The sequence below is a fragment of the Symphodus melops genome, assembly GCF_947650265.1.
Source record: "Symphodus melops genome assembly, chromosome: 1".
Taxonomy (NCBI): Eukaryota; Metazoa; Chordata; class Actinopteri; order Labriformes; family Labridae; genus Symphodus; species Symphodus melops.
This window is the reverse complement of record NC_136691.1, coordinates 42,116,956-42,130,585: the sequence shown is the minus strand read 5'-3', so window position 1 is coordinate 42,130,585 and position 13,630 is coordinate 42,116,956. Positions and strand designations below refer to the sequence as shown.

Sequence of the window (13,630 nt, the reverse complement as noted above, 5' to 3'; positions counted from 1 at the left end):
AGTAGATGAGGAGCGCAGGGCATGCGGTCTTGTGCGCGTGTTCATGATCATGCACCGAGGTAGAAATGTTTGTTGCAGCTTGTAAACACAACATTCAAATTGAGTTGAGCCTTTCCTCCTAGGCTCATCGCAAACAGAAGAACATGCACACTTCAGGATTTAGCATGGAAGTTTACTGCTTTTTACCTTGCACTGCAAACTACTAAGGAACTACTTTTGTTGTCATAGAAAAGCAGAAAATTTAATCAGCCAGCACAAGCTAACTGCTGCTGTTTGGCACCTGCCTGTCCAACAAAAAGAAGGCAAACACCGCGTCCGCAAACGCAAGCCAACCGAAGGTTCACATTTTGGAACTCTCTATAAGCGCTCTCAGCTTTGTCTGTTTCGCTTCACTGTGATTACATTTTCTCATCTTTGCCGCTACATACAAGCTCCATATTGTCCAGTTTGAATAGTATAAAAACATGGAATCGTATCCACTCCCTCGTTCACCTGTATGCTGTCATTGGCTGAGGGGAAACAGACCAGCTTCCTGCCCTGAAATGTGCAGAGTCACCTAAAACAAACCAAAACATAAAAATACCGACAGAGAACAGAGTCTCTGCAGAAAAAGTCAGCACCACACACGTATGGAGGCTCATAAAGGGATGATTGAGCAGCACTACTTCTGTATAAGTCAATATCTTATTTTTGAGGAAAAAGCCTCGACTATCTTTAACTGGGGAGCCTTTTTCCCAAACACAGCTGTTTGTTTGTTTGTTTGAGCTGACCCAGAGGACAGACATGCAGACAGAAGGACAGACAGAAACACGTATATCCTTCATTCATGTCCATATTCATATTCAACAGAAGGAGTGTAAGCAAACAGCACTACTACAGACGGATTAGTTAACAAAGCCTGCTACAAAGACATGAAATGCAGTAGACTAACACACACACACACACACACACACACACACACACACACACACACACACACACACACAAACACAAACACACACACACACACAAACACACACACACACACACACACACAAACTGCATGAATACACTAAACTATATCAAATCGATTATCATCGAATAATGTATGATAACATTTTCTTCGTTTAAAATAATGTACACTGTTGATTGGGCCTGTCTTTATTTACAAAAAACCTAATGTTAACTAGGTTTTATATTTTTGCAGAAGCATCAGTTTTATTTGAGGATTTCACAGTTTTTCAATACTAGTATCCTTCTCTTTCTCCAATACTGACTTCAAAGTCAGTGCAATCCCATTCCATGACCAATTTACCCCTCAGCCGGTTTCAGGTGCTGAGGAGCGAGTACAATTCAGCTGGTACGTTACAAAAAAAGAAACAAATAAAATGTAAAAAAACCCAAAACAATAAGGTTGTCTTTATGTCATTACTTATCCAAGTAGCAGAAATGGTATCAGGTAGGAGAAATGGTATCTTAACAAATCTAGAAATGATTAAAGCCTATCTATTTTACAGACCATATTTTCCTTTTTTTTCTCTTGCGCTTGGACACACACAAACGCGTGCACACACACACACCTTCTCACATGTGTGTCAGGGACAGCTGATGGCGACATCAGATTTCACTGACAAATACACTTACGCTTCAAGTGATACACAGTGAAAGTCAATACTCTCCTTCTAATCTACTATGACTCCTGTCGACCCTTTCTTTCCCCTCCCTGCACCCAATATTACCCACCATCCCTACTGGATCTCCTCTCAAAGCCACAAAATACACGCCTCCTCTCATACACACACACACACACACACACACACACACACACACACACACACACACACACACACACACACACACACACACACACACACACACACACACACACACACACACACACACACACACACACACACACACACACACACACACACACACACACAAAAACAGACTAACGATGGACAACAGAGGCAGCGGCATGATGGAGCCACAGTAACAAAGCGGCCACCAGGAGCACATGATGCTGTGACTCAACATCATCTGTGACCACAGGGAACATCAAACATGACTGCCCTGCAGATAACACTTCAGTTATGAGTCACTCAACCTCTGTCAGTAAATCAATTCAGGCCTGTACATACAGTCTCAACTTATACTGACGTGGACATGTGAGAACTGTGACAGGTTTTCTGAGGAGCTGTTTTCTTTTTACCCTCACCAAATCCATCCTGTATTAACCTAAGACTTTCCCTGCAGTGAAAATCAGCTGTAGGGCCTTCTTGTAAATGTATTTCTACGCTTAAGAGCCCAAACATTTATGTGTGGTGTTTCATCTGGTATCTTTGGTACATTTGCTACTGTCATTTATTTGCTCTGAACCACATTTAATTCATTTAGTTTTTTCACCAGAACTCACTTCTCATTTGCTGTTCGGCATTAAAGACATCAAGGAGCACTGTGCTGCCAGCTGAGGAACAATGGCCGCCACCTGTAACTAGTGCTTTGGGGCCGCAAAAAGCAACTGATTTCAGGTCATTCATTACGTTACAAAACAAACTATAGAAACAGATAACAACAATAATAAAAGCAATCACATGACTTGTATGTAAGGTTATCAGTATACAGCTGTTGTTTTTAAAAGTTTTTTAAATTTTGAAATTATAATATGGAATCGGAATAAGCTGTCATATAAATTAAGGTATTGAAAACAGTACGGGGAGATGTTATGAGAACATCTGCAGTTGTGAATGTTAATGTCCTTCACGTTAGATTGAAGCAGCACCCTGATTAAGCCATGACCATTTCTTAAAGTGCATGTAGCTGCCTCGGGTCTACATTAACATGTAACTTGAGCTAGACTGGCTATTATAGTCCGCCTGCATCTGCCTGAAGAGGGACAGCGACCCACTGGGACTGGACACAATGGTGAATGAATGGGGCTTGACCTTTGGGATGGATTGAGAAGATGGTATGTGTGTGTCTGATTGAGAAATTAGCTACAGTTTCAACCAAATGGTCAACTCATGCACACACACACACACACACACACACACACACACACACACACACACACACACACACACACACACACACACACACACACACACACACACACACACCAATTCCAGCCCTGAGGGTAAAGAAGCAAAGGCCAGACTCCAGTTGTCTAAACCCTGACCAACCCAGCAACAGCTATTCAAAACACAGACACACACACAGAGACACACACACACAGACAGACACAGACACACACAGAGGCTCACACAACTGTGGAGTTCAGCTATCACCTCCACTTCTGAATGTCCGGCAGGGTCAAAGTTCATCTCTTCTTCTGCCAGCCTCCAGCTGCAATCTTGTGTGTGTTTGTACGTGTGTGTGTGTGTGTGTTTGTTTGTTTGTTTGTTTTTGTATGTGTGTATTTTTATTCATATGCTCAATAGGAGTGACCTTGCAGAGTCATGTATTGCGGATTGATTGCAGCACCAACACGACTGCAGAGCTGATTAGGGACCAATCTTGCTTTGAGTTACAGTATGTAGAGTGTGCATCTGTTTCTGTGCGTGTGTGTGCGTGTGTGTGTGTGTGTGGTTGGTGTGAGTGAATCCTATAAGAAAGACAGGTGAACAGATTGTGTTTTGACTTTCTTCAGAAGTAGATCAGAGGTTGGACGTGAGGAGATGTTTCTATGTGTGTTGAGTTTGTGTGCACGCGTGGGTGTTGGTGTGTTTTGAGTGTGTAGTTTTGATCTGACTGTGGGTCAGACACAGATGGACAGCTGGTGTTTCAGCGGTGCTAAATCACTCACCCCTCCCCAGCATGCAAGCACACACACACACACACACACACACACACACACACACACACACATCCAAGCACGCACATAAACACATGTGCACACACACATGCACATGTCCCATCCCCCATCGGCCACTGGGAAACGCCCCTTAAAGCATTCCCAGCTCATACTCAAAGACTGTCACTAAGGATGTGTGTGAACACAACCACACACCAAAATAGAAGCCTGGTTATTTTCACCACAATGACAGACACAAAAAATTCCAATATGGTCAGATTGTTGAAGAGGTGATCATTTTTTGTCAAGACACATTCAGTCTAAAATGTCTCATTATGAGTATGCATAATGCATCCTAGTCAACCACACACACACACACACACACACACACACAAGCACGGTCCCATTTTATGAGCTCATCAAGTCCCTCAGGTCACCAACCGCCATCTCAGCCAGGGATAAAAAAGCTCACATCAAAAGGCTAACCATCTCACACACACACACACACACACACACACACACACACACACACACACATACACACACACACACACACATGTGCAGGCATAGCATGCACACACACTTAGTGTGGCAACTGTGGCAGCATTAATTTCCTTGTGAATGCACTTGACTAACACATAATAATCCCAGACACTACTGGGAGACCACCAAGCAGCAACACACACAGAGACACACACACAGCCAGGGGGACCACCAGGCAGAGGGGCTGTCAAGACAAGATAAGTGTGTGTTGAGCGTCAGGGTTTCTTATAGACAAACTAATACACACATGCACATACACAACAACATCATCACACATCCTGGCCTGGACTCCTGGAAAAGCTCTGGCTTATCTCTCCCCACAGATAGTGAAATGGATTAAGAGCCACATTTGGCACGTCCAGAGAACTGGACAGATAACCAGGAAAACACTCTCTAACTGCAATCACTGTTCGACATGATTTGTGTGTGCGTGTCTCTATATGTGTGTGTGTATGTGAGAAAGACAGTGGATGCATGTTCGCTGAAGTGTGCTCCTGCATGTGTAGGCATTGGACCAGGAAACGTTTATCTACGCGTGTGCGCGCATGTGTGTTTATGTGTGTCTTGAAGAGCGATGCAGTGTTTGACCCGGGACCCAATCCGCACACATTCATGTTGCAAAAAGACACAGCACGCGCAAACAAAGAGCTATGTGTGAGTGGACGTTCAGCATGTGTGTGATGTCAGCTGGACACAGAAGGGGACCCCTGCGTATCCCGTTTAATGTGTGCGTGGGTCTGTCCCCTGACACACGGCGCCTGCACATTGACCCTCCAGTTATAGATGCTATGAACATGATACAAAGGTCAAAGTTTTATTAGCTCCATGTGCTTAATATTTCGCTTCATTCAAAAAAAAAACACACATGTGAATCATCTGCATTAGCAGCAGCATCTCTCGAAAAGATGAGTTTCTCCTTCGCCACTGTTGTTGACAACTCGGATATCAAAAGTCCTGCCCCATCTTGATTCTGATAGGTCAGTGAGGGAGGAGTGACAATAATGAGGGTTAATGTTTTGTAAACTTAAGAGTGCAGTGAGCACCACAACAAAAAACGGAGTGTGTTTTTGCTCTCTGGATGCTGAGCGCTGAAACACTGAACTACATACAGCAGGATTGTTATAAAAATTGGGCGCTGCTATCACAAAAAGCATCATCTGTCAACACGGGCCCTAATGCAAGCCCATTGCAAATCTTTTAATTTTTTTTTCCCCAAGTGGTATTAAAGGGATACTTCACCCATTTACATGAAGCTGTGTATCTTTAGAAACATGGTAGTAGTGTTGAATGCAATATGACGCTTTTTGCATCACATGAAGAAAACTTCCAGGCAAAGAAAAACACATTTTTCTCGTCTCAGGGCAAAATGAGGGCTGGATTCACGACCATTCAACACTACTACCATGTTTCTAATGATGCACAGCTTCATGTAAATGGGTGAAGTATCCCTTTAATCTGGTTTTTGTTAGTCTTACTCTCCTGTATTGATAACTTGTCACTTCATCAAACAAAAGTTGGAAAATAAAAAAAAAGGTTGAGGTAAATGACTTTTTTGATGCAACCACAAAAGAAAAGACAGGTTTAAAAAAAAAAGATCTTTCTTGGCTCCATGTTTGCCCACTTATCCGTCTGTCTGTCTCTCCCCTTCTCTGTCTATTAGAGTCAAATCTCTGTCTTAATGGGCAACTATTGTATCCTGCCTATCCCCTTCTTCTATTCATCACTCTACCACACGCACATACACACTCCCTCTGAGGGGGCCCCTTAACCAGGCTCTCCATATGCCTGACCCCCACCTCCTTTCTCCTCCTCTTTCCTCCACAACCCCCTTCTCCTTCCCCCCCTCCCGTCTCCTGCTCCCTCTCTGGCTTCTGCTCTGCTGCTGCTGCTGCTGCCCCACGCTGCCATCTGCCACAAGAAAACAGAGGCTGAAAGAGGGAGGAAGAGGAAGAAAAGAGTGGTGAACAGAGGAAGACACGAGGGAAGAAAAGACTTAGGAGGAAAAGCGGAGAAAGAGAGACAGATAAAAGATACAGAGAGAAAGAGGGAGAGAGTAGATGTGGACACAATACAGCAGAGAGGCTGTCCATCTGCTCCCCCTCTCGCCTCCCTCTCCCCTAATGACACACAGCCTCACACACACCACAAAGCGAGTATTTAACCTCAACACACACACACACATGAGAGGTAGACAGAGAGCAGCCTAGCCTCACTCTCTACCCGTTCTTCTCCACTGAGCTTGCCTGTATTACACCCTTGGGGTGGCAGGTGATGGGTGGAGGGAAAGGATGGGTGCGGGGGGGGGGATAGGGGGAGGGGTGTGTGATTGAAGGACAGCATGTAGGGATTGAAACTGATCTGAATCAACACCAACACATCCTCCACCCCACCCCCACCTTTTCATCCCCAAATCTCAATAAGAGAGCAGCTTGCTTCCCTTGTCACTATGACAACCTCTGTCAATCACACTGAAAGGGGGGGGGGGGGGGATTAGGAGTGGATGCCCAGACTTTAGTGTGTAAGGTTCAGCCCATTAAGCTTTTTCATTCATATTTGGTTTCTTTTCTAATTTCGGAGTATCGCAGTAACACAAGATTAATCATACAACATTTACGTACACTGTCCGTAAACAAACAGGAGCAGGGAGGGGAAAACTACCTGCCCCTTTCCTAATAACATAAGTTGATACAGAATCTTTAGCTTAGTTGATAAGCCAAAAGTAAAAATTCCACCTCATGATATTGAACATTTCATCTTTTTTTATGTCCGCTTTGTTTCCATCTAACAACATGTTGCTTTCTCTTGAACTAGCTAATAAGTTCCTTATTTTCTTTCAAAACCATTATATGTATCTATGTTTGGAGACATATACACACACGCACACACACACACACACACATATATATATATATACAGTATATAAACATTCATACCCTGCTGGCTTTTCAACAGGGGAGCCTCCATGAGAGGATGGGATCTAACTGGCTGAATTACTGTATTTTATTTAATTATATGATTTTATAGACGTTGTATGTTAAATAAAATGAGATGTTTATTATGATGCAATAGGCCATTTTTCTGAATTACAGTAAAAATAAATTACATCAGATCCTGACACAACCCAGAGGGGGGGGGGGGAGATTCACAAGACTCAATTAGTGTTAACATTTACAATTACTGCAGCCGCCCTCACAAACTTCTTGAATTTGAGTTAAAAAAATCATGAGATTGAAGCACAAGAAAAAAAAAATCAGCCCAGCTTCATGTCAACTAAACATCACCTTCACTGATGGACCTGTCGAGTGGTGACAAGGAGATGGCTGTCAGGACACACACACACATACAGGCACCCACGCACACAAACACAGCCACACACCAGGCTGTGTCGGTCAACACACCCTACAGACACAAGATTCCCCAAAGGCCTTGTACCTACTCAGTATCACACAAGTCAAACACCGGTTTAGAGGGTGTGATGGCCGAGAGGAGGTGAAGAGGGCGTGACCCGAAACAACTGATCTCATAGGGAAGGGGAGGGGAGTGGAGAGGAAATAAGAGAGGAGAGGAGATGAAACAAGAGAGGAGAGGAGAGGAGAGGAAAGGAAAGGAGAGGAGAGGAGGTCTCTGTGTATATGACCACAAATGGAGAGAGCAGACACCAGCTGTCACTTGCTTATGTCAGCCCTATGCTCAGCTTCAATGTGTGTGTTGTATTCCCGTGTGTGTGTTACTGTGTGATCTCAGCTAGCCATGACTGGTTTCAATTACGCAGCAAACTTTGACCCTGTGTAACCAAGCGGGGAAACCAGTTACTGAAAGCAAGAGGTACAGTGAGAAGTAGAGAGTATGAGAGAGACAGTGGTAAATTCAGAAATGGTGAAGCCAACTGAGTTTTTGACATGTTGTAAAGAACATATGCCACATCTCATACTATGCATCAATAAAAAGCTCAAACACACACACACACACACACACACACACACACACAAAAAACCCCACTTTTATGGACAGCAGCTTACCCTTTTCCTTGGGGGTCCTCTTTCTTCATCTTTTTGGCCCCGCCCTGATGTGGCCCCGCCTCCTGCCCGTCGCCCCCCTTTGCCTTCTCCAACTGAAGGTTTGATGGTCATCCTTATCTCAGGTGGACAAATGTAGTTTTCAAGGTTCTTGGGGGGCTTCTTGGTACGCTTGGTGGTCTGGATCTTAAGCTTGAGACTTCCTTCCTGGAAACTTGCTTCCTTGATAGAAAACTCCTGCTCCTCCAAAAGCCCCTCCCCTTGATCCTCTAGCCCCTCCCCTTCGCTGATGGCACCATTAATCACATCATCACTGCGAACCAAACCCATGCCCGCTGCTCCTTGCTGGTTCCCTTCATTTGGCCCCACCCTGCCTCTCTGTAACTCCGCCTCTTTGGGTCGGGCCGAGCCAACCAGATCCCTTGGCTCCATCCACACTGCCACCTGAGCCAAGAAGGATTCGTGAAGCTGAGCTAGCCAGCCAATAGAAAGATGTAGAACAGAAGTTAGTTGGGCTGGTTGGTTGTTGTCAATCAACTACTGGAGGTGGATTGGTTGTTCCGCAGGAACACGGCAAAGCCAGGGACAATCTGCGGAGAGAGCAGGTGAACAACATGATAAGAAATTTGTTCTTTAATTTTATTTAAACAGAGTCATCCTCATAGCTTACACTGCAGTGCCAGCTTTGAGCAAAGGCCTGTCTGCTGTCATCACCATCATTAGCTGCCTGTTATGCATGAAGAAAAACACACACGCTGCACAGAGCTGTGGAGGCACGCTGCCACTCTCTCATTTACATTCTGGGCCTCACAAAAACAATCTCAGTTTGGACTCCCACTTGCCTTTCGCTGCTCCGACTCTCATTCACTCGCTCTTTGCTTACCCTGTTTCCCTCCCACCGTCCCTCATTCCATCCCTACCATGGATCTGAAGCAGAGCCGTGCAGACACCGGAGTGATCAGCGCAAAATAAGACATTCCTCTTCTCTGCTCTTAAACCGGGCTGAAGTTAGCCTGAGGACACAAGAAGCTGACTTCTGTTTTTTTCCTTTTTTTTCTTTTTTTCTTTCAGTAGAGCAGCAAGGGGGGGGGGGCGGGGGGGGCATCACACATGGGGAGAAGTGAAGCCAGCAGAGTAAGACGGAGAGAAGAAATCTAATTCTTTCCCCAGATGTGTTTTACGAGCTGGTCTGGAAAAAACAGCGTCTGAGCTGTTTTACACATGCATGAAGTGGAATTCATAAACACACAAGCATGTAACACAGCATATAGTAATGCAGAGAAATACACACATACTGTAAATGACAGTGTTGCTGTCACTAAAGTGTGCTTCTTCACCACGGCTGCTATGTGTGCTCTGTCTTTGTCAGAGAAATGAGATAGTTTTTTTCCTTTTTGGATCATTGCACATGCAGATCTATGAGACAGACTATAAACAGTACACATGGTGGCATATGCATTCACTCATGTCTTACTTCCACACAGGCGTATAAACAGAAAGCAACCCAAACAAACACTGGACTGCACTTCTCACTACAGCTCCAGGGAATCCCATCAGTCAATATGACATGAGGCATGACTGAGCTGGAAGTGGGGAATGCTCTCACACACTGAGCTTAGACCAACATCATTTACACCGATGTGAACCTAGACTGGACCACTACCTGCGGACACGACTCAAATAAAAGCTTATAGCCTGCTGCAGATTTACAACAAACTGAGAGCACAAAAGGTTTACGGCATATAAACCTGTATGGTATTATCCAACCTGATGGGGGTAATATAGAATTACCCACCCCCTTCTTTCTGCTAATACCCTCACTGACATGGTTACTGTTGGTATTTAACACTAGCTGTGTGTGTATTTTTCTTCTGTACCAGCCCACGCTACTGTACTAACAGCTGATCCCCTTTATAATGCCTCATAGAACATGCTTACAGCTACACCCGCTTATCCTTTAAGGTCCCTGGGGGCTGGAGACACTAAGCTGGGTACAACATGGACAGGTCACCAGTCAATCACAGGCTGGCACACACAGGAAGGATTTAACCTTACCTTGGTGTCTCTGAACGTTTGGAAGAGATCGAAATAAAAGCCCAGCTAGATTTCAATACTGTCTGTGCTTCTAGCGTGACTGAATAACAATCGGAATTCAAAGCAGCATTTCAACCATTTAAGAGCGCACACAAACATTGTCCAACCCTGAGGTCAAACTTTTTCTTCTGCTTTTGCAAGATTAAATAAAAAGGGAAAGGCCTGTTTCCACTCAGTTTGCCAATCTGAAAGCACCCCAGATTACTCATACTGGTTCTGGGTGTAGGTTCTGGAGGCTTAATTGACCAAACTGTGATTTGGACTGTTTAAGCGTATCACTTAAAACTGCTGCCAAACATTTTCCAAACCATAGAAATAATTTGATTGATTTCCTAGCTTACTGGAAGTTCATTCAATAAGTGTGGTATGAAAAGGAACTTACAAAACTTGCTGGTGTTTTTAAGCCTCTTTTTAATGATTGCAACTCTCTGAGGAGGAACTGTTTAGTTTATGTCTTGTTGTTGCCTCTAGAAAATCTTCCAACGCTGCACTTGAGCTGCCCAACATCAACCTTTTAGGAGAGAAGAAACTGACATTTTCTCATTAGTCTTCACATTAATTTACTATTGTTTGATTTTTTTTTTTTATGTTGGATTTCATGGCGACATAAATTTTGTGCATTGCTTTTTAACAGCCTAAAATCTCAAACACAGATGCTGCAGAGGGTTAGACCAAACAGCAGCACTGATGCATCGAAAAGGAGTCTTTGTTTATATCAATAGAATATTAACCAAGTAGTCCCTGCCAAATAAATTCCACATTATGTAATTATGGGAACGATAGCTTACTTGGATGACCAGTCCAAAAACAACAAGTATGTTTTGGAAATTTGTCAAAGTTGATGTGCAGTAAAGGTAATTTAGTTTTGATGAGTTAAATCATGTAACACCATGACACTAGTCCCCCTTGGTAATGATTCAAAGTTCAAAGTTTCACAAGGATAACCCAAAGACAGTGAGTCTGGGCTCAGTTCCTGATCGTACAGCGCCCACATGACCTTTTTTGGTCCTCCAGGATCCTCCCTGTCCCTAATGTCAGTGCGGTGACTTGGCCTCATGGCATGTGTGAAAGCCACCCTGTGTGTCATGTGACTGACTGAGGACAATGACAGGAAAAAGAGACAGCTGCCAACCACAACATCACACACGTAAAAAAGAAAGACCAATCCACATGGGTGGTACTCTTAAGACCCCTCTCACAACACTTATCCAGTGTGACAACAAAATGGCGTCATATTTATTAGCACAATCTTCAGTCTGGTTCATGACTGTTTCTCCTCCCTGCTTGCTGCCCTGAGCTGTGTTAGTTCTCTGTTAGCTTACAGTTTATGTAAGACTGACCCCTCCACAGGCCTCCCTCGCCCAGCCTGAGCCTCCCTGTCTCCTCTCTCTCTCTCTCCCTCGCTCTTACACACACACCTCGACCAGCCTCAAACAGCAGGGTGATTGTAAGAGGCCAGACTCGCTGCATAAATAGCTTTATTATGTTCTTAAAAACTAGCAGCGCTAACCGAGCAGCTTCCCTCTCAAATAGCATAAGGTCGCTCCCCGTGCTGGATGTGAGAGGCTGTGAATGAGACACTCAGCCTCGTCCTTTGAAAACAATTATGATAAAGCATCCATAATGGAGTGCAGACAGACAGAACAGAGATGGTGAATGATACAGACACACAGACAAAACAGACTGAGGTTGTGTGTAATGTGTGTGTGTGAGAGAGAGAGAGAGAGAGAGAGAGAGAGATGGCAGCAGAAACACAACCTTTTAAGGCTGCATACCCAGCAGCCCAGTGCCTGAGGTGGACTCACAAATAGCTCACACATGTAGACAGATGCTCACACACACAAACACACACACACACACTCAGGCTCACACATTCACACATCCAAAAGCAGTGCAAACGCCCGTTTGATTGCACAAGGTGAAGAGCCTTTTTTCTGCTCTCCTTTGATGTGAGAGTGGAGTAGAGACTCGACCGGCCCTGGCAGAGGATGAGTATCTCATGAAATGATGAACACAGTCTGTCTGCCGTTTTCATTTCTCATGTATTTCTTTCTCTCTCTTTTTTTTTTTTTTCCTGGCCCTGTAGCGAATGTTGCAATCAAGTTAACAAATGTTTTTAGTAGGATCAAATCCTTGGATGGAGGCAAATCAGAAAGGTATGTCCCCAGACTTATAGTGCTTCCAAAGCCATGGAGGAGCATGACTTTTCTGGCTCGGAGTCTATTAGTCCTCTGCTTTGGAGCGGAGCAAGGTGAAGGAAGCAATCTTTTTACCCTGTCCACATCAAAGACAAATTCTGTTTTGAAATTGAACATGACCAACTTCTACTTTGACACAAAAAAAGTACATAAAAAAACCAACTATCCCCTGCTCAGCATGGATGGCACAGGCATGCGTTCAGCTAGAAGGACAACCATGTGTGGCAGCCGTGAAAGGAAAATGATGGACTTGTGCAGCCAGGCAAGCACGCACTCCTCTAGGTGAGCCATATGCCAGGTAGCACTAAAACCATCCTCACCTAACTACCTCCACACAAGCAGATGAATGTTAAACCATTTTAACTGCAGCAGAAGCCACAAAATGGCTGTCAGCAAAAACACCTCCCCTTCTCCCCAACTGTCCCCCCCCCCCCCACACCCCCCCGCTAAACCTCTGTTTTCTCCCCTCTTCTCTGTGCTACCTCTTTCCTTTCGCCTCTCCCTCCCTCCCTCGTTCACTCTTTCTGTACACTCTGCCAAAAGGTGCTCCAGTGCTGATATTCCGTTAAGAGTGCCTGCCAACAGTAAGATTTGTCCTTGGATCCTGTTCACATTCCCTCCTCCTCTTCCTCTCTGTGATCCTGTTTCGACCTGAGGTATCCAGCTCAGAACGGGGATACACCTAATCGATTTGTCATGCTTTAATTCAATGGTGGCATGGGCATCTCATTACCTAATAGGGGGGCTTTAATAGCTTACTTCATACTATTACGCCACAAAAACGTAGCTAGAGTTTTCACTTCAAACCCGAATAACTTGTTCAGAAGAAATGATCGATGGTTTCCATCACCTCTATTACCCATCCCTCAACCCAATTTCTTTCCACCTGGTCACTCCTGAGTATTCTCTCTCTTCTTCTTCATGTTTATCCATTGCTCATTTCTTTCCCATCCCTTCCCATATATCCTGCAGACCTGACCATTTTTCCACAGTTTCACTGACTCATT

The 13,630-nt window shown here is 44.4% G+C and overlaps 1 protein-coding gene across 1 annotated transcript in view; it reads right to left on the bottom strand.

The window, feature by feature from the left end:
• The window catches only part of setbp1 (SET binding protein 1), a 34,084-nt gene that overhangs the window by 18,434 nt on the left and 2,020 nt on the right, over nucleotides 1–13,630 (bottom strand). Inside the window, exon 2 of the mRNA XM_079351645.1 lies at nucleotides 8,335–8,921. Within this exon, the coding sequence (XP_079207771.1) occupies nucleotides 8,335–8,763 (429 nt within the window). The 5' untranslated portion in view covers nucleotides 8,764–8,921. The remainder of the gene's footprint in view (nucleotides 1–8,334; nucleotides 8,922–13,630) is intronic.